Raw genomic sequence first — 22,180 nt, 5'->3', positions numbered from 1 at the left:
GCTCCGATACAAACAACGAACTGGAAAAAAAACAAAAACAAAACAAAAAGGTTGTGACATTACACAAAATGAACACAGAGACAGATTTCCATTACTTTTATATGTCAAGACACAAAAGCAATCAATAGATGACAACATGTAAAAACATTTGTTACAGATAATTATATAAAAAGGCGTTTTTTTTTTCTTTTTTTTTTTCTTTGTTTTACTTCTTGCTACGTGAAAGAACTAATTTACAACTGAGTTCAAACGCTGGCTGGGCCAATCATCCCCCCCATCATTCTCGCAAATCTGTCAAGAGAAGCAAACCACATGTTTCTTGTTCCCATTCAGACACATAACGGGTCCACCTTTCAGTCAAACGCCATTGGGGGACAGGGAAAGGGGGGGTACGGGCTTGGGTGTGTAATGCGGAAAAAAATAAAATAAATCAAATCCCAAACAGAGCAAGCATGCTGGTCCAGGATCGGAATCGAGCGTCATCAAACCGAACACAACGAATAAACTCGTTTCCGTATGAGCGCACTCTCAAACCCGACAGTCCATCCATCTGTACCCTGCACCCCGAAACCATCTGCACAGAAAAAAAAACTGCTCCAACATTAAAAAAAAAATTCGTGACATTTCTTTTTTCCCCTCACAAACGTGAAGAATCGCAGTTTTCCCAGTTTCGCTCTCAAACCAGCTCACAACCAAGCATGGGTAGAAGAAAATAAAAATCCACAGAAACTCGAAAAAAAGACAGGTTTACATAAACTATGAACTAGTGAACAAGGTTAACAGGAAAAAGGGGGGAAAAAATGAAAGAAAAACAAAACAGCCTTCCAGCAAACACACTCCGTTTAAATGATCAACAATATACAAGTTGGGATGAGAAAAAAAAAAAAAAAAAAAATGCATAAGGAAAAAAGAGAGGGGGAAGAACTCATTATTTAATATGCTAAAGCTTGTTTTTGTAGAGAGTAGTCCTTTCTTGAAAGCGTGTAGAAAAAGTTCACGTCAATCTTTCATTTCTGAGTTATCGGTTGAAAGCTTCCTTGAAGGTGGGGATGTAGAAAAGGTGTATGTGGCGCACCGGACTATCGGCCACAGGATCCCCCGCGAGACACTCAGACTACAGGAATGAGCAGGAAATTTTGTTTTTTTCTCTTTCTTTCTTTAAACTGAGCAAACATACATGTACACAATAAGGGGAAAGTGTTTTTTTTTTTTTGTTTTGTTTTTTGTTTAAAAAAAAAAAAAAAAAAAAAGAAAAAAAAAGAAAAAATACAAAAATAAACCACACACAGCGAGCTTCTGCGTCACTTCGTACTATTTATGGGATCCCCCTCCCCCCCCTTTCTTTCTTTATACAACATGCTTTTCAATGCAATAAAAAAAAAGAAAAAAAAAAAAGTCCTACACCTCCCTGTCTACAAGGATCGGAGTCCTTACGTCTTCGGTACAAAATACAGTTCTCCAATTCCCTCAGAGCTATGAATGAAAACACAGTGATGTAATAACAGGCTACTGGACTCGGATTGAATATACAATTACAGATGTCATAAAATGAAATTTCTTTTTTTTTTTTTCTTCAGAAGCATCACCAAGTGCTGTGTTGTTGTTCTCCCCCCCCCCTTCCCATCCTTCAATGGATTTCCAGGTGTAGCTTCATTGTCGGCTTACTCCCTCTTCGGTTACCTTCCAACGTCGGTCCGTCCGTCTGTGTTCAACTGAAATATACAGACTTTAAAAAAAAAAAAAAAAAAAAAACTGGCAGAAGAGCATTGTTTTTGTTTTGTTTTTTTTATCTATTGCTTGTAAGATAAAATAAAAGAACATGAAGGAAGGGGGGAAAAAAAAATAATAAACGAACTACAAGGAAACAATACAGTTAACTTGACTGAATGCTGCCATTTGGAAAATTTCACAAAAAAAAAAAAAAAAATGTGCTTTTTTTTTTACTGTCTGAAGACATTTATAATACGGATTCATTTCAACACAGTCGAAGCGATAAGGCGTCCATGGCACCAAGATGTCCAGTGATGATCTGGGGGGAGGGGTAGGGCACGAACAGATTATCTTGATCCTTCTCTCTTTTTTTCCCTCCTCCACTGTCTTTTCATATTAAGTAGGAAGTGGTAAAGGGAGGCGAGTTTAATAAGGCTGGGGAGGGCATTCAGCAGGAAGGAGTTCGGTTCAGGGGTCTTGGTCTCAAAGGGGGAGGGGCACGTCAAAATCTCTCACTGGTCGGCTCTGGCCTTTTTGGGACCGGTACCTTTCCTGTAGAGAGTGAGGAGGAGAAAAAGTTTAGATCTTTCAGTTATGCTGTTATCACTTCTGACAAACAGAAGAGACTAAAAGACATTAAGTTTTTCAACACTGTTGAAATCAAATAAAAAAACTTGCAATCGTCAAGTCTTTCCAGATGTTGGGTCTTGTCTGTTGAAATACTTGATTGGACACAGTCTTCACTAATCCAGTTTTTTTTTTTTGTGTAAAAACGTGTAGCGTCCACACTAGTTTGCATCGGCTTCTCAAAACATTGCTCATTCACACTGACACATCCGAAAATGCTTAAGTTTATTTACTTTCCGGCTCTTTGACTTGTGGGCAAAAAAACAAAAAAACAAAAAAAAAAAAAAAACCACGTCATCGTTTTTGAAAGCCGCCTTTTTCACAGTTCACACTGCGACTCGAAAACTGCACTCAAATTTCTCAAAAAGCTTCGTTTTCGTTGACAAAGCGTTGCCTTGGTGTGGACGGAAGGCCAAAACAAGGAGAAAAAAAAAAACTTATTAGTGTGGACATGGCCTAAGCCTGCATCCAGATATTAGCAATGGGAGGATCAGATCATTAAAATGACTTAGTTCTTTGAATCTTTTTTTTCCTTTCAAATTTAAAAATTTGCTCATGCGCATCCCAAAGAAAACAAACGAATCACTCCTTGAGACGACTCGTTCTTCTGAGTCACTTTAAAGACTCGTTAAAAATTAACAAAAATGGGTCGTTCATGAACCATCATCACTACCAGTTTCCTAATCAGACACCATCTTCAAAAAGAACCCTTTAAACCTTTTTGAAGTTTATTTTTTTAATTTCTTCTAACTTTGACCTACATCACCACGCAATCTCAATATTGAGAAGATTTAGATAACACTTTATTACATATTCACAGTTGAACCACCTTTCAGGTTAGACCCTATGTAGCACCCAAGTTCTTGTATATAGCATTCGTTAATGAAATACTCACGTATCGGGGGATGAGACCGGTCTCTTTGCTGCAGGTTTGGCAGCGGATCCATCTTTACTAGTTTCTGGAAAGGATCACAAACATTCCTGGCTTACAATCAAGCAAATTTCCCACAAACATCTCACACATTTCTCTTCCAAACCTGTAAATCCACTATACTATGCATCATATTCAGCCTGCGCAATATTTATTTCTAGTGTCAAATAAAATGTGGCCATCAAAACTATTGCTCTGTGGAATGTGCATGTGGAAAAATTTAATATCTTTTTTAAATATCAAATAGAAAAGGATTTCTTTTTTAAACATTGCTTAATATCTTAATGTAATACCACCAGCTCACCTTGTAGCCACCTGACTTGCGTAGCAGGGCCATAACCCTTCTCATTTCGGGCGGCGATGCGGAAGATGATGGCGGGTTTGGTGGTGTAGTCGATGTGTGCATTGGACAGACTGGATGTCTGGACAAGGCAGGATGGGTTTGGCCCACAGTAAACCCGCATGAAGGCCAGCTGAGCCGGGGCAGACGCTTTCGCCTCGGTCGTCTGAGAGCTCTGGATGGCCAGGTAGACTGAGTATTCTATGATCTTCCCCGAGGTCACAGACGGAGGTTCCCAGGTGAGGTGAGCACCATCAGGGCTCTGATAAGCAGAGGAAAAAAATAAATAAATAAAAACCCAACACAATGCTCAGTAAATAAATAAAGCAAAAACCCCCCCACACAAAGAAATACAAACGTTACAAGAACATTAATAAAATAAAAAAAAAAAATACATAAATTTCACCTTGCTGATCTTAATGGCACATGGTGCTCCAGGAAAGCCGGGCAAACAGGTCTTAAACGCAGACACTTCAGAAAACGTTCCACGGCCGCACGCATTGATTCCAGCCACGCGGAACTTGTATGCGGTGCCAGGAGAGAGCTCCACTTTCTTCATTTGACTGTAGTCTGGTATGGCCCCAGAATCATCCTGAAATGGGACACATTCAAACTCATTCGGTTATATCTCCACACACAAACCACGACAGAAACAAAATCAGATTAGAAAGAAAATACGACTCACATCTGTGACCTCCGAGTCGTCTGCTGGGATGTAATAGTGTGTGACGACCGTGTTGGTCACCTTGACGATTCCAACATCAAACCACTGATTTTCCTTCTTCACTGGTGGCTTCACAACTGCAGGGGGGGCTCCTGGCTTCTGTTTACACCAACCGAAAAAAATTAATAAATCGGCACATTCTATCTTATGTACATATTGTAGAAAGAGTGCGTGCGTGGATCAGTCGGCTTACCCCAGCTGCAGACTCGATGCCATTGGCCACCTCAGCAAGTGTAGTGGCAGCCTGTATCTTGGCAGGGCTGGCAACCACCATGGGTTGAGCTGGGGCAAGTGTACTCGATGGAGCTAAAGCTGCATTAAAAGTAAGAATTCACAAATTTAGTCACATTATGACATTCAAGACAATTTCCCTTATCCTTGTATCAAAGCACACAGCAGCATAAACTGGTTAAATAGGAAGTCTCCCTTCTATATAATAGTACAGTTTTGATTGCATGTTTTCCCTCACTCTCTGCAGAAGTGCTGGGTAGAAGCTGAGCCACGGCTCCAGTTACTGCTGCGACGGCCATCTCGTGGCCGTTGCTCTCGGTCGTGGGGTCGTTGAGGCTGTCCGCAGGCGCCAGGCCCTCGGTAGGCAGAGTTGCTGCGCCCGAACCGGCCCCGAGCTGCTGGGCGGCTGCGGCTGCAGCTGCTGCCGCCGCCGCTGCTTGGACTTCTTGGAGTTGCTGCTGCTGGTGGACCAGAGCAGCCAGTTCCTGTTGCGTCAACACAATAGGAATGGTGGTGGTCTGCTGACCGTCCTGTCCCGCATCTTCATCTGAGAGGAGAAATAAAAATTTTTTTTTTTTTAATTCAATATAATTTTTAGATTGAAATGGTTCAAATAACTTCTGTAATGAAGGTTAACCAAAAGCTTAGCCTGCACAGATTACTCACTGAGCACAGCCTGTTGGGCTGCCTGCAGCACTGCCTGTATGGCGAGCGCCTGGGCCTCTTCTGTGGCTGCAGCCTGAGCAGCGGCTTCTGCTGCAGCAGTGACTGCCAGTTCCTCTGGGGTCAGTCCTGTCACCATTAGCGTGGTCTGCTGCCCCTCAGCTGACATCAGTTCCTGAGGCAGTGCCAATGCCTCGGAGTCCTGCGCTGCCAGTGCCACGGCCTCCGCGCCTTCACCTCCCTGCTCCATCTGCACAGGCAGGACCAAAAAATAAATAAATAATTTCTCCATGTTCAAGCAGCTTATTATTTTATTTGCTTTTATTACACTAGTCTAGTATCACATTACAGTAATCCATTTATTCATAAGGGTTACCTGTATTACAATTATGTTAATTAATGCAAAATAGTTTATTTAAAACCCACAAAAAAGAAGGCACTAATATTTACTAATGCAGTCAAGCAAACCTAAATATCCATATTGCCACCTCGCCCAATCCTACCTGATCTCCCTGGCCAGGCTGAGCTTCCATGGCCACATGAACCTGCAGCATGGTGCCCCCATCCCCTGTTGCACCCTCCTCAATAGCAACAACTCTGACAGCTCCCTCTTCACCCAGTTCGCCTTCAGTTTGCATGGGCTCCTCGCCCATCGCTACTGCCTCGGAGTCTCCCTGCTCCATTGCCTCGGCTTCACCAGAGCCCTCGACTACAGCAGAGCCTGCCATGGATGAGATTTCCTGAAAGGGGGCAGCAAAAAAAAAAAAAGCGCATGAGTCGGGTTTGTTTAGGGTTAACCCAGTAATATTTATACATAAAGTAAGCATTGATTTTTCACAAACATCAGTAAATATGTACATGTACAGAGAACATCAAAATAAACTAGTTGACTCAGAATAGAGAACAAACCAGACATTTAACACACAAGTCATTGTAACATACAATATTCCCTTGTTCAATGGCTTACTGGAACAGAGGGTCCTGGGGTGGGCGTGGCCTGTGTCACAGTGGTGATGGCTCTGCTCTGAATCGGAGGATTGGTGGGTTCTGTCGAAGAAGTTGCCTCAACGCTGGTTCCTGCATCTTGTCCATTACCACTCTGTTGTGCTGCAAGAAAAATGACAGTCTCACGAAAGGGTAATACACAAACCTACTGCAGAGGCTTAAATGAGAAAATTTGAGTAAAGATGAAAGTGTTATAAATTAGAATTTATAAAGTGTTATAAAAGATTATTATTGTGTAACTCAAAGCTGAAGATGGACATTGTTTACATCTTTGTATGTACAAATAATTCTGACAATATTGTCTATTCTACAGCAAAAGATCATATTTCCCAGAGGAACTGAGAGCTAACTTGAAAGTGACCAGCAATCACAACCCAGCTTGTTTTGATACCTGCAGTCTTCCTAGACTGCCACCAGACGCATCATTGATTATACATCTAGTTATACTGGAGAGCACCTGCTAACAATTTGCATAGGTTTCCGTTTCTCAAAGCGATATTGGTAGGCTTAAGATTAAGTAATACCACTAAACTAAAGTTGGAGTTAATCTGTGCCTACAATTAGACTGGAGGATTTACTTACCGATCTTGTAAAATCTGTTGGATTTCAGTTGTGTAGGCCAGTCATTATATATAAAAATAAACTAATATATATATATATATATATATATATATATATATATATATATATATATATATATATAAAAATAAATACAATTTATTTACTTGCCCAAGTTTTAATTTGTCAAACCAAATTTGTTCAGTGAAAAAAACTAAACCCTAAAAAACTGAGAAATAAAAATCAGCCATACCCGATCCTTCAGCTGATTCGAGGCTGCTGGTGGCAGTAGTAGCTGTGTTAGTGGTGCCGGTCTCGTGGGTCTCGCATGGCGGGTTGGAACACACTCTCTGCACCGTTCCATTTTGGCCTGCCCCAATGGTGGATGAAGCCTGTGTTGGCGTATTAGTGGTGCCAGTCTCATGGGTCTCGCACGGCGGGTTGGAACACACTCTCTGTACAGTGTTGGTCTCAGCGCTGCCCATACTCGAAGACGCCTGCGTGGATGTGTTGGTGGTGCCGGTTTCATGGGTCTCACAAGGTGGGTTGGAACACACTCGCTGTACGGTGTTGGTCTCAGCGCTGCCCATACTCGAGGATGCCTGCGTGGATGTGTTGGTGGTGCCGGTTTCATGGGTCTCGCACGGCGGGTTGGAACACACTCTCTGTACGGTGTTGGTCTCGGCGCTGCCCATACTCGAAGACGCCTGCGTGGATGTGTTGGTGGTGCCGGTTTCATGGGTCTCACAAGGCGGGTTGGAACACACTCTCTGCACAGTGGTGGTCTGCGCAGTGCCCATACTCGAAGATGCCTGTGTGGATGTGTTGGTGGTGCCCGTTTCATGGGTCTCACAAGGTGGGTTAGAACACACTCTCTGTACAGTGTTTGTTCCCATGCCCATGTTCGAGGATGCCTGTGTAGATGTGTTTGTGGTGCCCGTTTCATGGGTTTCGCACGGCGGGTTGCTGCACACTTGCTGCATGCGACCCATGTCGGATGATGCCGTGGTCGTCGTGTTGGTCGTTCCAGTCACGTGCGTCTCGCAAGGTGGGTTGGAACACACGCGCTCCGTTCCGATCTTGGCGGATGCTGTGGTGGCCGTGTTGGTGGTACCGGTTTCGTGAGTCTCGCATGGTGGGTTGGAACAGACCAGAGTCACTTCACCCGGCATGTCGCCCGCTTCAGCACCGGTGGTGGAGGGCTGCTCAGAGGTGGGGGAGGCCAGGATAGACACAGGGAGGTCTTGCTGGGCCTCCACGCCACTAGGGGTGCTAATCAGGGTCACCTGAGTGGGCTGCGTAGCTGCCTACAGGAAGAAAAAAACATTCGGTTACTCACTATATGACATTTGAAATGTTGGACCCCCACAGAAACATATATACAAGATTTCCGTATACAAGAAATTGAATAGCAGGTGAGGTACCTGGATGGCCACAGTAGGTGTAGTAGTCAGGTTCGCCTGGGCTGCAGACACTGTGATCGCAGTTGGACTGATCACCTGGCTGGAGAGTGTAGCTATATTGCCCAGGGTGGTTATGGGAGTAGCCAGGCTAGCATTAGCAGAGGCAACATTGGCCCCTGCCAGGCTGCTAGAAATCGTTCCGGTCACAGTGCCAAGAGTAGTTACTCCTACACAGATCCATTATAATCCACATCATTATAAAATAAATCCAATAAAGGGCTTATAAATTGCAGTAAACACAAAAAGAAATATTAAAACCATTTAATAATAAAAACAAAACAAAAAGAAAAGTAAAAAGGTTACCTGTGGTGCCTTTAACCACCAGTGTGGTAACTGTGGGTTTGACAGCAGAAACTGTACCAGGAGAAACGAGGCGCACACCACCCATGGGCAGGGTGCGAAGAATGGTACCAGGCTGCCCTGGCGCCCCCTTGAGGACCACCTTTAAAAATAAAAAAAACCTATTGGTAACCTATTAGACATTTATTAAAATAATAATAAAAAATAAATAAAAAAACCTAAAAAACTTGTTTTTAGGTCAGGGGTTTAAATTAATAATAAAAAAAAGCAAGCAAGCAAACAAAAAACCTCACCTGAGTCACTCCCTGCTGTGCAGATCCAGCAGCCAGTTTGGGTACTGCGGTAATGATTTTTCCTGGTGTGCCAGGTGTCACCATTTTGGTTGTGATGATCGTGATGGGAGATTTTATACCACCGCTACCGGCAGCACCTATAAAAAAAAAATAAAATAAATAAAAAATAAATTATTAGCTTAAGAAATTAATTCAGCATAAAATAATCCTCTTGTTGAAAAACAAACCTGCAGCACCCTGCTGAATAGCAGACATCGGTATGGTCTTGATGATGGTGGTGCCAGGCTTGTTAGTACTGGTCGGGGAGATGCCCAGAATGGTTGGTTTGTTGCCAGTGCCCCCTGCCTGGGTGGTAGTGATGATGGTGGTGGGTTTGCCGTCTGCTGATGTAACTAGCTTCAGAATGGTGCCTGCAGGCAGAGGACCCTTCGTCTGGAAGATGAAAACAACAGAAGATGCTCAAAACACAAATTACACAAAATGTTCCTATACAGTTCTGATGTACTTCGAGTTCGCTCTCAATGACGCACGTCTTTGTGATCACGGAGTTGTAGCGTTTTGAAAACTAATCTAGAAAATTTCTTGTGTTGTGCTGACCTGTATGATCTGTGTGACAGGGCTGCCGGCTTGGCCGGTCACTGCAGCGGACTGTACTGGTTTTGTCTGGACCATGGACATAACTTTACCCAGACTGGAGATCTGAAAGGCAGCAAAAATAGAACATATTTATTAATAAACACACAATAAAGACATGTTTGCCGTCTGCTAAAACAGTAAAACTGTTTAAACAAAAATGACCGTAAACACAGGATAAATAAGTACATTTGTAAAAATTTACAAAGTTTCATCACCATGAAAAAATTGATAAAAAAAAAAAAAATCGACACGAACATAACGTGCCTTAGAAACACATGGCCCCCTGTTGTCAAACACTCTCCACTACAGCCATCACACAAAGTACAAGTACTAATAAAAGTTTTTAAAAGCAATGTATCGTGCAACACTAAACAATATTAACAAGCTTTCATAAGTTAAAAAAGAAATTTGAATAGTATTAATATTGAGAGACTTTGCTAAAGGATTTAAACAATGCACACAAACTTCCATCAGCGCTTAGTCCTCACCAGAGTGCCGCCGCTGCCCACAGTGAGCGGGCTCTTGACGAGCGTGATGGTTTTAGTGACTCCTCCCACCACGGTGGTGACCACCTGGGCCTGCTGGGCCACGGTCACCGTGCCAGATTTGTGCACGGTGATGATGGGACGTGTCGGCGTGTTTGGGGTGGTGATGGTCGAAGTTCCAGCCTGAGCTGCAGCGGTCTTTAGCATGCGGGTGGCTGGGTTGCTCACCTTGATGGAAGGAGAATAGAATTGTGAGACTGAGTAGTAATACACCGAGATAGAAGGTAAAGCATGGAAAAGAAATGTGGTATTTGGTAGGCTATTGTCCAAATAAACCGTTTTAAAATCTATAACCTGAAATATTTATGTATTATTTAATTATACAAAACATGAAAAAGTCAAATGTCCATTAAAAAAAAAATTTCTTGTGTTTCTTGTGGTTATATGAAAAACATTATTAATTATTATAGTTTACATTTATAGGCCCAATTAAAGTTCAGACACCATACTTACAGTCATTGGTGAGGCTACTTTCACTGAAGCAGGATGAGCTGTGGAGCCTGGAGTGACAGCAACGGTTTTCATGATGGTGGCTCCTGCTGGAACATTCAGCACAGTTGCTGTTGATGGAGGGATTTTCTGTGTGGCAGCTGCCGCTGCAGCCAGTGCGGCCATGCCACTCATCTGCGGGCTGCTCCCGATCGGCTAGAAAGAACAAGGTATAATTTATTTTAAATAAATACACATTTTTTGAGCATGCTAAAAATAGCAGGCAGTACTATGCACTATAATGGTTGGATAAAGTGGATTTGCAGACCAATCCAAATAACGTACCGTTCCTTGTGCGCTCTGTGCAGGAACGACCATACGGACTCCAGCAGGAAGCGATGCAACTGTAACCGGGGATTTTCCCACTTGATTGGCCTGACGCACAGTGACTATAGACGTCCCAGCAGTGGACTGAGGAGCTGCCACTTTCAGGATGGCTGTACGAACAACAAAAAACAAAAACAACAAGATGTAAGAACATTTCCAACGCTGGCATTTAACAAGCACAAATATTTACAAATCTGAAATGAACAGGAGGATTTCTTTAGCGCAGCTTTATTGAATAAATTAAACAGTAAAAGTACACTAAGCTTATTTGTCTTGCGACAGAAAATAAGGTGATACATTTTTTTTTAGCTTTTCGTACAAATTTTACAAACCAAGATTTAATAAATAAAGAGACATTAAAGTTACGCACTTTTACCTGGACCGCGCGGTGAGGCAGCAGCGAGTGGACTCCCGGGCATGGATGTGGTAGGTGAGGGCACCTGGGGTATGAGGGTGACCCCTGTGATTGGTATGCTTTGAGTAGCAGGGGCTGCGGCAGCCGGGGCAGGGCTCTTGGGCGAGTTGGTGGGCAAGGAGGTGGTGGGAGTGATGCTCGGTGAGGAGGCCGCCGTCGCTGCAGGAATTTCATATTTTTGGAGCTGCAGCAGGTAGGCGTCGGCAGTGGGCACGGCGCCCCAGCTCACCTCCAGAGAACTTGTATTGGCACGAACCAGTTGCACGCGCGACGGCGCCAGAGGACGATCTGTGTAAAATAAATAAAATATATAATACAAATTTAACCAAATCACTACCACAATTTTATTTTTATTGGCTAACAATGAGAACGGGATCTCTCCAAGTTCTTTCCACTTTTAAACAAATTCAGGCGAGTAGTTAATTTGCATAAAAAAAAAAAAAAAAAACATTTCTCACCTGTCTCTAAATACCAGAGGTCTTTGCAGCACACTTGGTTGTTCCAGGCTTTGCGGTAGCCGTCCCTGCCGCTCCAAACGTACAGCCGGGAGTTGATCGCTACGGAGCAGTGCCCTGCCCTTGCTCTCGGGATGTTGTCTTCCAGAGTGTCCATTAAAATTGTCTCCCATGCCATTGAGTCTAAGACAAGAAGACAAAAGTGACACTGTTTTCCTAATACAGGTATAGCATGCTTCGGCTCTGACGCATTCATTATAGCTGTTATTAAAACTTACCCAGATTTAGACATGCCAGTGTGTTTGTACACTTCCATTCCTTTTCATGTGTAGCCACTTTCACGTCATCCATGACCAGGGGCACCCATCCTCCGAACACGTACATCCTCGAGACAGGACAGGTTTTTATATGTCGGGTGTATTAAAAATGCACATCACTAAATCCTTGCTGCATTTAATGTAACTTTCACATTTTAACACTGAAATTTAAGCCCATCCAAAAATACTAAAATATTTTTTTAAAAAGCTCATCGAATAATCGAGGATTTTGCTTTAAGACGCTTAATGCCCTTAAAGCCCTCTTAATGCCAAAGACACATTTGAAACATTAAATTAAATTTTTTTTTAACTAATATCCATGGATTAGATGACAAAGGTTGGCTTTCAAATAGCACTTAGTTATTGACAGAGGTGGAGTTATAGGCAAAAATCCATAGCGATAGTTTTTCCGGCTTCCGGTCTGTTGTCATTACACGAGCGGCCTCTAGAGGCAAATCACTGACGCCAAATGCTAGTTTTTACACGAGATTGCGAGCTGCACGAAGAGCTCTATATTATATTTATTTATTTATACTTATATATTTATTAACAAATATATTCATAATTATTTGCTTTAGCACACGTTCACGGTTCAGTACTGTATCCAGTATCCATTGTAATAATCAGTTGATTAGACGGGTTATCAGCAAGTACGATCCAACCTAGCGATCAGTATTGGTCAAACCTACTTGTTGGTTATGGTGGTGGCAGAGTGGAGACTGCGAGGAAGAGGAGCAGTGCCACTAATTGCCGGCTTGTTCCAAGTAAGTGTGTCTGTAAGATGAAAGATTTGGTCACTAAAATACATTTCAAAACTTTTAGCACCAGAAAAATAAAACGCAAACATCGAGCTGTACATTTATTGTTTGTCGCCAAAAATAATAAATAAATAAAACTAAACTCTGCTCAGTGGATGTTTACCAAGAAGAAACTTCCGAAAAGCTCTTAAAAATCACATCTTATTTAAACATTTTAAAACCTTTATCTTACCTATATCCAACGTCCAGAGGTCTCCGAGGCGGCAGCCGCTCATGCCTCCATAGATAACGAGGCGAGACTTCTTTGAGGTTTTCTCTGTGTAGACTACGGCCGTGTGGCTCTCACGAGGAGGAGGAAGCACGCCATATGTGATAGGGATGTCCCAGCCTGCCACATTGGAGCCTGGACGCAGCTCGAGTGTGTACAGGTCATTCAGGTATCTGTATATGAAGAGGAGGATTCTGGGTTACCCTCTTAGTCCGAACACACTACATGCAATTCACGATTCATTCGCGATCAAGTAGTACCTCGGAATATTGTTTTTGGGATCTTCGCTGTCGTTGGCAAGTCCGCCAAAAAGGTAGCATTTATTTCCCACAAGGGAGAAGCTGTGGCCCAGACGTGGACAAGGAGGTGGGCCGTTCTTTGGAGCTTTAGGCTTCAGCCTTTTCCACTCCCATCTACTGGCCTGTTTTATAACAAAAATAAATAAAGACATTTTGAACGAAGTCTCTCCAAATCGACTATTTTAGACAATGTACGACAAACCCACCTGTAGTTCATAGAGATCGTTACTGTATTTTCCATATTCTACCATTCCCCCGAACACCAAGAGCCGGGTGCCGTCACACACAAATCCATACGCAGCACAGCCGGGTGGCACATCGCCCCGGACAGCCGGGATAAACCACTGGTTAGTCGCTGCAGATGAACAGAAATACAACGGATGAGACAACAGGGCATTGCTGTGAGCAATAAAGTATTAGACAAACAAAATGGCGAGAAAAAAAAAAAAAAAAAACCCTTCTAGCTTAATGCTACCGTTTCACATAAGAGTATGTAAAACTGTAAATTTGGGGTCAGGTACGCCTCATCCTCAAAAACCAATTTAGCATATTGCAAATTTCATTTGACACATACATGTTCATACAGAGGGCAACACACTGTGAAACGTTTACCGTCTACGAAAACAACGCGACCTACAAACCTGGGGGATGATCAAAATGACGCAATTGGGCAAATATAAGCGGAGTATACAGGATACAAACAGTTAGGCATATTCATCACTGAAAGAACATCTGCGAAATCATCCTGGGGGAACTGAAGCTTACTGTCTCGCTTACACGGTACGGTAGGGCTTCTCAAAATTATGCATATTTCATCCTGAACTTCGCTTAAACAAAACCGAGTCTCAAAGGTTTGGATTCAATCCAATGTTAATTTAAAAATAAATAAATAAATATATACACAAAAAAAAAAAAAATGCAATAACACTGATAAAGGGATTTTTTCCTGGAAATGACAGTTCAGTGGTAAAGGCATTGGACTTCAGAGCAGAAGGACAGGAGTTCAAATCCATGATGCCTGGGACCTTAAACAAGGCCCTCAACTGCTCAGCTGCATAAATGGGGAAAAACAAAAGCCACTTTGGATCAGTGTGTCTTCCAAATGCCATAAATATAAATAATTATCCTTTATAAATCTGGAAGATTTCCAGGTCTTTTTTTAAGAACCACTATCTATATCTCATATCTCTGTGTGTGTGTGTGTGTGTGTGTGTGTATGTCTCACTACCTTCTATATAAATAAGCATTCCAACACAAATGCTTTTGGAAGATTACAAAAATGTTGTATTCGTTAGCTCTTTTTTTAAAGTAAGTAAATAAGTTCCTTTATTTTGGCTCAGAATTCATTTCTGCCTGCACCACCCTTACTATAAAACTGCACGAATTACAACTTTGCATTTAAGGAAAGTTTTTTTTTCTTTGCATTAAAAAAAAAAAAAAAAAAAGTAAACCATTTATAACAATTGCACTCATTTATCTTTGGGTAAATGAAATTCTCGAAATGGCACAAATATGCACAAGGCATCCCACATTATTACAAAATACCTGCTATAAGCATTCAGCAATTAATACATCATTTACATCCTGCATGACTCGCATATAATGCATACATGATGCACACTTTCATACGATATTGACTACGTATTGCAACACTGAATCTGAAAACTTGTGCATTTCCATAAACACATACAAGATGAATTTCCCCTTTAACACCTGGAGTCTTACAGCTTTATTTATCACCCTGCAAGACAAGTAACACGTCAACAGAAACTTTATATTTAGAAAAGCCACAGTCACACAAAATCCTCTGATTTCTGCTGTAAACGTGGTGCTGACCGGATATAGGGAACGTAAAAAACCCTGAAAAACTGGGCAGAGTTTTAAGGTTGTTTATTTTTAAGGTTGTGACGTATAAAACGGGATGCAGCAAAACCACTACGATTGTTTCTTTCTTGATGTGGTGCAAGTGTCTCCTATCGGACACTTCTCTCCACATGCTGCAACGGGTATATTTGTATATTAAATCTGATAAATGTTCATGCCCAATGAGCGAGCCAGTGGCAAGGAAAAACTCTGACATGGAGGAACAAGACTCAAAAGGGAACCAGTCCTCATCATCAGCCCGTCATTTCTGAGGTGTGCTGGTCACTGATGGGTCCTTTAATGAAATACTGTTCGAATAGAAAGACGCTGAAAAAAATTATCCTCACCACCGAATGTCCATTACTTATAGTTCTTTATATAGAATCCTTATACATTCCCTTCATTATATTTAACATTGGTGATTTATTGAAATATTTTTTTTAAATACATCGTTCAATTCCTTGCCCTCATCGTCAAATGTCCCTCATATAAGAGCTATAATCCTCATACATTCCGCTCGGTGTAGTTCATTACACGGGGTCCTTAAAACACAAAACCGGATATACGTGCAGGAATATATTGCATACATTATTTTAAATGAATTGCCAATTAGTTTAAAAGGTAACCAGTCCTTATTGCTGAATGTAAATTAATTATAATTCCTTGTTCATTATTTTTGGTATAGTTCATAAAAAGAGATCCTTAAAAACAGAACTTATCATATATGTGTAAAATGCGGATTTTCAATAAATTACTATCCATTTCATTGTGTCCTTAAAAGGAAAACCCATCCTCAAGATTAAATGTCTGTCTGTCTGTCTGTCTGTCTGTCTGTCTGTCTGTCTATTTATCTATAAATATAGCAAAGTGTTGCATAAGTTACACCCCAAGTTCTACAGTTTAAGTCCCATGTGTCTGGCTAAATTTTATGCATTTTGTTATATTGTAAATATTTACACAAAAACGTGCAGCTGTATGGAAAGGGGCGGGGCTTGCCGGCGCAGTGACGTAAGCCGCTCGATTATCCCGCCATTTCTGTTTGCATTTTTTTTCCCTCCATTCTGTGTGCAGCGGCGGGCGGGTTACACACACACACACGCACGCGCGCGCTCTAGCATTAGCTGGATACCCGGCTTAGCATTTTTAACCCAAATCGAAAAAGAAGGAAAAAAAAAAAAGTGTGCACATATACATATAAATGCGTATTTATAAACATGTGTCTGCAAAACATACATAAAAGATCTGGTTAAAAAAAAAAAGCTGTTATAATCAAGATAAAAATGTTATAAAAATATAGCATTAGCATGTGTTGTTTCATTCACAGCGCCGGTCCGGGTGCTAGCAAAAAGATTAGCGCGTTTGGTGTTAGCAAAAAGCTAGCCACCCTACCCTCCAACCTGCACTTATTAACGTACAACGATATATAAATATATTTAAAATAAAAAAAATTGTAATTCTAACCTGTATTGTATACGTGAAGCTCGTCCACAATACCCTCGTTGCCGCCGCCGAACACCACCATCAGCTCTTTAATGGCGACGGCGCGGTGGCCGTGACGAGGCCGGGGCACCGGGCCGGACCATCCGAGCACTCGCTTCCACCTCGGCTGCAACACGGTGCCCGAGCCGCCCGACGTCATGTTGGTACCAGAAGTCATTTTTCCCCCTTTATTTATTTTTTTTTGTATTAAAAAAAAAGAGACAAAAAAATACCTCAATAAATAAAATGTTCATGCCTCCGAAATCTTGTGCTAGCGTATGCTAGCAAAGCTAACTAACTAGCGCAAAAAATAAAAATATAAGGAGCCGAATTTTTTTTTTTTTTTACAAATAATACGAAAAATAAATGCGAATAAACGCCATCTTTAATATATATTATACTTATATTTAATATTCATGTATAGAAAATATGCAGCTAGCATCCGCTCAATGGAGAAGCTAATTCTTTGAGCTAGCATGTTACGGAAGAATAATGTACAGACCCCATGTATGTATATATAAACATATTTATGAATAAAAGTCAATGTTTTACCTAATGCGAGAAAGAAAATATTTTATATAAGAAAAACAATTAGTCCATTCCAAGTTTACCGCCCTGTTTAGAGCAGGAAAAAAAATGAGAAGAAAAAAAAAAAGGTGAGAGAATCCTGTGGTAATAATAATAAAAGCTTCGAGGATGATTAGCCGCGTCACACAAAGATGTCGAATAGTCCGTTTTGTGCGGCTTGGGGAAGTAAAAAAAATCCGAAAGAATGTAGAATAAATAATAAAACGAATCCAAATTGAGTTTTCGGTGTAGTTTGAGGTGAGGGGAGGGAAAAAACTGCAGCAAGCTAAGAAAAGTTGCTAGCGTTAGCCTAAGAGCCTGATGGAAGCCGCCATTTTAGCGGCATTCACTCTGCGACAAAATAAAACAAGCCCGCCGCCGGATGAGAAATAATCCGCTCTTCTTTTTTTAAACTTAATAATAATAAAAAAAAATCCTTCAAAAAAATTAATTCATCCCGTGTGCGATCAACTCGTTCCCGATGAGAATCCGAACGCCAGATCTCCCATCCCGGCTTGTTTTAACGCCGTGTGAGAGGGAGAGCGGAGCCGCGCACCGTCCCCGCGGGAGCCGCCATCTTGTAGCTTCAGCTAGCAAGAAGAGGGGGGGGGGAGCGGCTAAGTCGTGATGCTGCTTTAGCCCCGGCTAACTCAACAACAGGGGAGGGGGGTGGCTAAGCTAACGAGCTAGCGTGAGGAGAATAAAAATAGAAGCCCTCCGCCTGAAAATGAAAATACACCAACTTCGAGTCCTTTAACCCATAAATCCGTGTTACATTTAAATTGATCAATATTTATAAAAAAATAAATCCGATTTAAAAAGGGACCGCCCCCCTAAAAAAAAACTTGCGTTTGTGAATTCACTTGGGGGTGAAATTGATTTGTCAATAAAGTTTTCCTTACTTTTATAATTGTTTAAAATTTGTCGTCATTTTTTGGTTTGGTTTGTTTCATATAATTATTTTTATTATATTTTATTAAACGTAAAAAAAAAATAAAAACTTCGATTTTTTTTTTTAACAACCCCCTTCCCTCCCTCCCCCCTCCCCTTTCTTCCCCCGCCCCCTGGGTATTCAGTTGCAGCCTTTTCTATGGGAGCCGCCATCTTGATTCAAACCCATTGCTAGCGCGATGCTAAGCGCTACAAACCCGAGTTTGCAACACAAAATACAGATACATTTATATATATATCATTAAAATATTCATGCATTAAACCCGGAGAAAGATTCATACTCCAACCACGCGGTCAAAACAAGTTAACAATTAACATGAACAATACAAAAAGTGCAAATGCTAACCACGGCTAATATAGCTTAGCTAGTCACGTTAGCACATACACTCCACTGCTAACACGGCTAAGCTCGTTTTTAATGAGGAAATAGATATGTATACATTTTCCGTCATGATAGATGAATATTGCATGCTTCGTTTTTTTTTTTTGCAGTGTGGTTTTTATTCATGGTTGGGAAAAAAGAAGGCAGTGGGGAAGAAATTTCCCGGGGTTTTTGTGTCGTTTCCCGCTAGCATGCTAGCTTTTTCCCTTAAGAAACATGGCGGACGGTCCCGTTAGCCGTCACCGGAGCGGTGCAGTGGTGGGGGAAGAGGGGGTAAAAAAAAAACGAAGGCGTCCGCGCATCACGGAGCGCGGAACCCGAATACTTACTCGAGACTTTCCGAATGGTTTTATTGTTAAAACCGAGAAAAAGAAAAAACCCGAGGGAGAGAGCGAGTTCGACGGATCTGGAGCCCGAGAGTGCGCTTGTTTTCTGTCGACACGGCTAGCGCTACATCCTTTCATGCCGCCCAGGAAGCCGCCATCTTCTCTGACAAGCCCCTTCGGTAAATACGCGCCGTGTAGACGCTTCATGTGCCGGGGAAGGAACGCGACCTGCAGTGCGCAAGTTTGGCCACTAAGCGGCGCTGCGCTTCTCTCCTGTTTCCTCTCTACACACACACAAAACTAGAACATCTCAACGATGTTCTCCATCTGACCGCACCTGATCTCCAGGTGTGCAGTTTCCCCCCTCAAACGAGCGCAGATATCCGCTTTGGTGCACCGACTCAAGATCCGCACCTGTTCCCACACGCTCCACTTTATTATATTTATTCACATTACCTTTCTACACACACATCCAGCACCAGTCCAAAGATCTTCTCCTTCAATGGCTTTTCTTTATAGTATTACGGTATGACGATACAAAAACGTTTTGACCGACCGAGACTGTATTTGCACAAACATTCATTCATTCATTTTCTCCCGCTTATCCGTAATTCGGGTCGCGGGGGCAGCAGTCTAAGCAGGCCCCTGCCTTCAACTGCTGCCCAATCCTCACAGCACCATCCCTTACGGTCCCTCCTGCAGGTGGTGAGCCCACGGGAAGGCGGCCCCACGTCACTCCGACGTCACGGACCTTGATATTTCCCTCGTAAGGGACCCCCGGAGCATAGAGGGTTAAGGGCCTTGCTCAAGGGCCCAAGAGTGGCAGCTTGGCGATACCGGGGCTTGAACCCCAGACCTTCCGATCGGCAACCCAGCGCCTTAACCGCTGGAGCCACCACTCCCCCCTTGCACAAACATATATACACAATTATATAGAGAGAGATTCGAGAATCTTTGTTGGAGATTATGACATTAAGACTTGTGATCAGAAGGTAATGAGATCAGCACCACCAAGAAGCCACTGGGCCCCTAGACAAGGCCCTTAAACCGTCCACTGCTCAGATGTATAAATGAGAGAAATGTAAGTCGCTCTGAAGGTGTCTGAGAAATGCTTCGAATGCACATTGATGAGGAATTTGAATCAGGTTCCTCAAGGTTCCTGTCATTGTCACCACCGGCTCGGCTCATCAGGTAGAAACGTCAGGGAACAAATCTCTTGACGTCAAAACTTTTATAAGGAATTATTTCGTTTATTTATTTATTTTAAAGCTGCTTCGGGACAGCGTCAGATGTTAAGGAGATACGTGATGAACACAAAGAGAAAATAGAAGCTCTGTTCCTGCACATCCAAGTATCTCAGGTGGTTCCAAATCTTTCAGCCAATCAGCCAGAACATTAAAACCACAGTGACACGAATAGCATTAGAGACACGTGTGTGTGTGTGTGTGTGTGTGTGTGTGTGTGTGTGTGTTTATTTTGTTCTTTAAATATATAAAGTTCCCAGGACGTCCAAATTTCCCCAAACCTCAGTCTGATCAAGTATCTGAAACAAAAAGTCTTCCAAAATTGGAAAATGAACAAAACAAAGTAAATTAAATAAAATGTCTAAACTTGTATATATTCATTGTATTTTCTATTACAATATTTTAATTTTTTTAATTGACGTATTGACCGAATTGAAATCTCGTTATAATTCGAATAATGTTGAAATAAAACTTTTCGAAATCGAAAAAAAACAAACAAACAAACAAAAAACACCACCACATGCAGACTGATATTTTGCACAACATTAATACTTTATTCCCCCCGTCACCAATCTAACATTAATGTACCACAAGCGCCTGAAAAGAAAAAAAAATAAATAAAAGAATTCGTCATTTATTTTTATTGTTAGTATCGTTACGATTTTTGATAACATCGACGGGAAGCGGCGGATTCGTTTATTTTCCTCTCCGAGTGTCCAATATTCAAATAATCGACCGAGTAACAGAAATACGGCGATACGGAAATATGTGTCGTGATATTTTTTTGAAATCTGACACAGAAGTCAGCGTGAACCCTGATAACCTCTTTGAGGGGAATATCGCGAGAGCACAGAGTTATTAATGAGGAATTAAATCCCTTTGTGCCTCTTAAAATAAAACAGTGAAGGAGAAAAGAAAAGAGAGAGTGTGAGAGAGAGAGAGAGAGAGAGAGAGAGAGAGAGAGAGAGAGTAAGTGTGAGAGAGAAAGAGAGAGAGAGAGAGAATGTGAGTGTGTAAGAGAGAGAGTGTGTGTGAGAGAGAGAGAGAGAGAGAGAGAGAGAGAGAGAGAGAGAGTGTATGTGTGTGAGAGAGAGAGAGAGAGAGAGAGAGAGAGAGAGAGAGAGAGAGAGAGAGAATGTGAGTGAGAGAGAGAGAGAGAGAGAATGTGAGTGTGAGAGAGAGAGAGAGAGAGAGAGAGAGAGAGAGAGAGAGAGAGAGAGAATGTGAGTGTGAGAGAGAGAGAGAGAGAATGTGAGTGTGAGAGAGAGAGAGAGAGAGTGTGTGTGAGAGGGAGAGAGAAAGAGAGAGTGTGTGTGAGAGAGAGAGAGAGAGAGAGAGAGAGAGAGAGAATGAGAGAGAGAGAGAGAGAGTGTGAGAGAGAGAGAGAGAGAGAGAGAGAGAGAGAGAGAGAGAGAGAGAGAGAGAATGTGAGTGTAAGAGAGAGAGAGAATGTGAGTGTGAGAGAGAGAGAGAGAGAGTGTGTGTGAGAGGGAGAGAGAAAGAGAGAGTGTGTGTGAGAGAGAGAGAGAGAGAGAGAGAGAGAGAGAGAGAGAGAATGAGAGAGAGAGAGAGAGAGTGTGAGAGAGAGAGAGAGAGAGAGAGAGAGAGAGAGAGAGAGAGAGAATGTGAGTGTGTGAGAGAGAGAGAGAGAGAGAGAGAGAGAGAGAGAGGGATGTCTGGCGAAAAAAAAGAAAGAGCAAACTGTTTCACCACCAGCCTGTGGAAACCATAAAGGCCTCATTCATGAATTGTGGAATTGTGCTGAGATCGCATTTCTTGATCGAGTGTTGGAGGGAAAAAAAAAATAAAAATCATCACATATGGACAAAAGTATTTGGACAACCGACTTTCCCAGCCACGTGTCCGTCTTCTCCAAACTGTTCACCAACGTCTTTAGATGCACGAGATTTACTTCACTTGAACCAGAAGACTGTTTGGAGCATGACAACGCTCCTGTGCACAAAACCAGCTCCATGAAGATCTGCTTTCCATGGGTTAAAGTAGATCTCCTGCT

The 22,180-nt window shown here is 42.1% G+C and overlaps 1 protein-coding gene across 8 annotated transcripts; it reads right to left on the bottom strand.

Moving 5' to 3' along the window:
• Positions 1 to 81: 81 nt before the first annotated feature.
• On the bottom strand, positions 82 to 19,159 carry hcfc1b (host cell factor C1b). Of its 8 annotated transcripts, none has more exons than XM_083554858.1 (29): positions 18,926 to 19,159; positions 17,249 to 17,853; positions 16,679 to 16,882; positions 13,561 to 13,709; positions 13,316 to 13,476; positions 13,020 to 13,228; positions 12,719 to 12,803; positions 11,991 to 12,097; positions 11,716 to 11,895; positions 11,219 to 11,545; positions 10,801 to 10,952; positions 10,480 to 10,671; positions 9,970 to 10,194; positions 9,443 to 9,544; positions 9,082 to 9,277; positions 8,846 to 8,982; positions 8,556 to 8,694; positions 8,214 to 8,419; positions 7,043 to 8,096; positions 6,194 to 6,333; positions 5,730 to 5,966; positions 5,230 to 5,476; positions 4,802 to 5,110; positions 4,526 to 4,644; positions 4,294 to 4,431; positions 4,015 to 4,200; positions 3,573 to 3,870; positions 3,233 to 3,296; positions 82 to 2,262 (listed from the first exon to the last, which is right to left on the bottom strand). In XM_083554858.1, the coding sequence occupies exons 3-29, from the start codon at positions 16,872 to 16,874 to the stop codon at positions 2,223 to 2,225; spliced, it is 5,595 nt and encodes a 1,864-aa protein (XP_083410984.1). In that variant the 5' UTR covers positions 16,875 to 16,882; positions 17,249 to 17,853; positions 18,926 to 19,159; the 3' UTR covers positions 82 to 2,222. The 8 variants fall into 8 exon arrangements, with proteins under 8 accessions (XP_083410984.1, XP_083410982.1, XP_083410980.1 ...); XM_083554856.1 differs by having other exon boundaries at positions 11,213 to 11,545; positions 18,926 to 19,158; XM_083554854.1 differs by having other exon boundaries at positions 9,073 to 9,277; positions 18,926 to 19,158.
• Between the last annotated feature and the right edge of the window lie 3,021 nt (positions 19,160 to 22,180).

The sequence above is a fragment of the Silurus aristotelis genome (assembly GCF_946808225.1).
Source record: "Silurus aristotelis genome assembly, chromosome: 11".
NCBI classification, from domain to species: domain Eukaryota; kingdom Metazoa; phylum Chordata; class Actinopteri; order Siluriformes; family Siluridae; genus Silurus; species Silurus aristotelis.
This window is presented reverse-complemented; position numbering and strand designations above follow the sequence as displayed.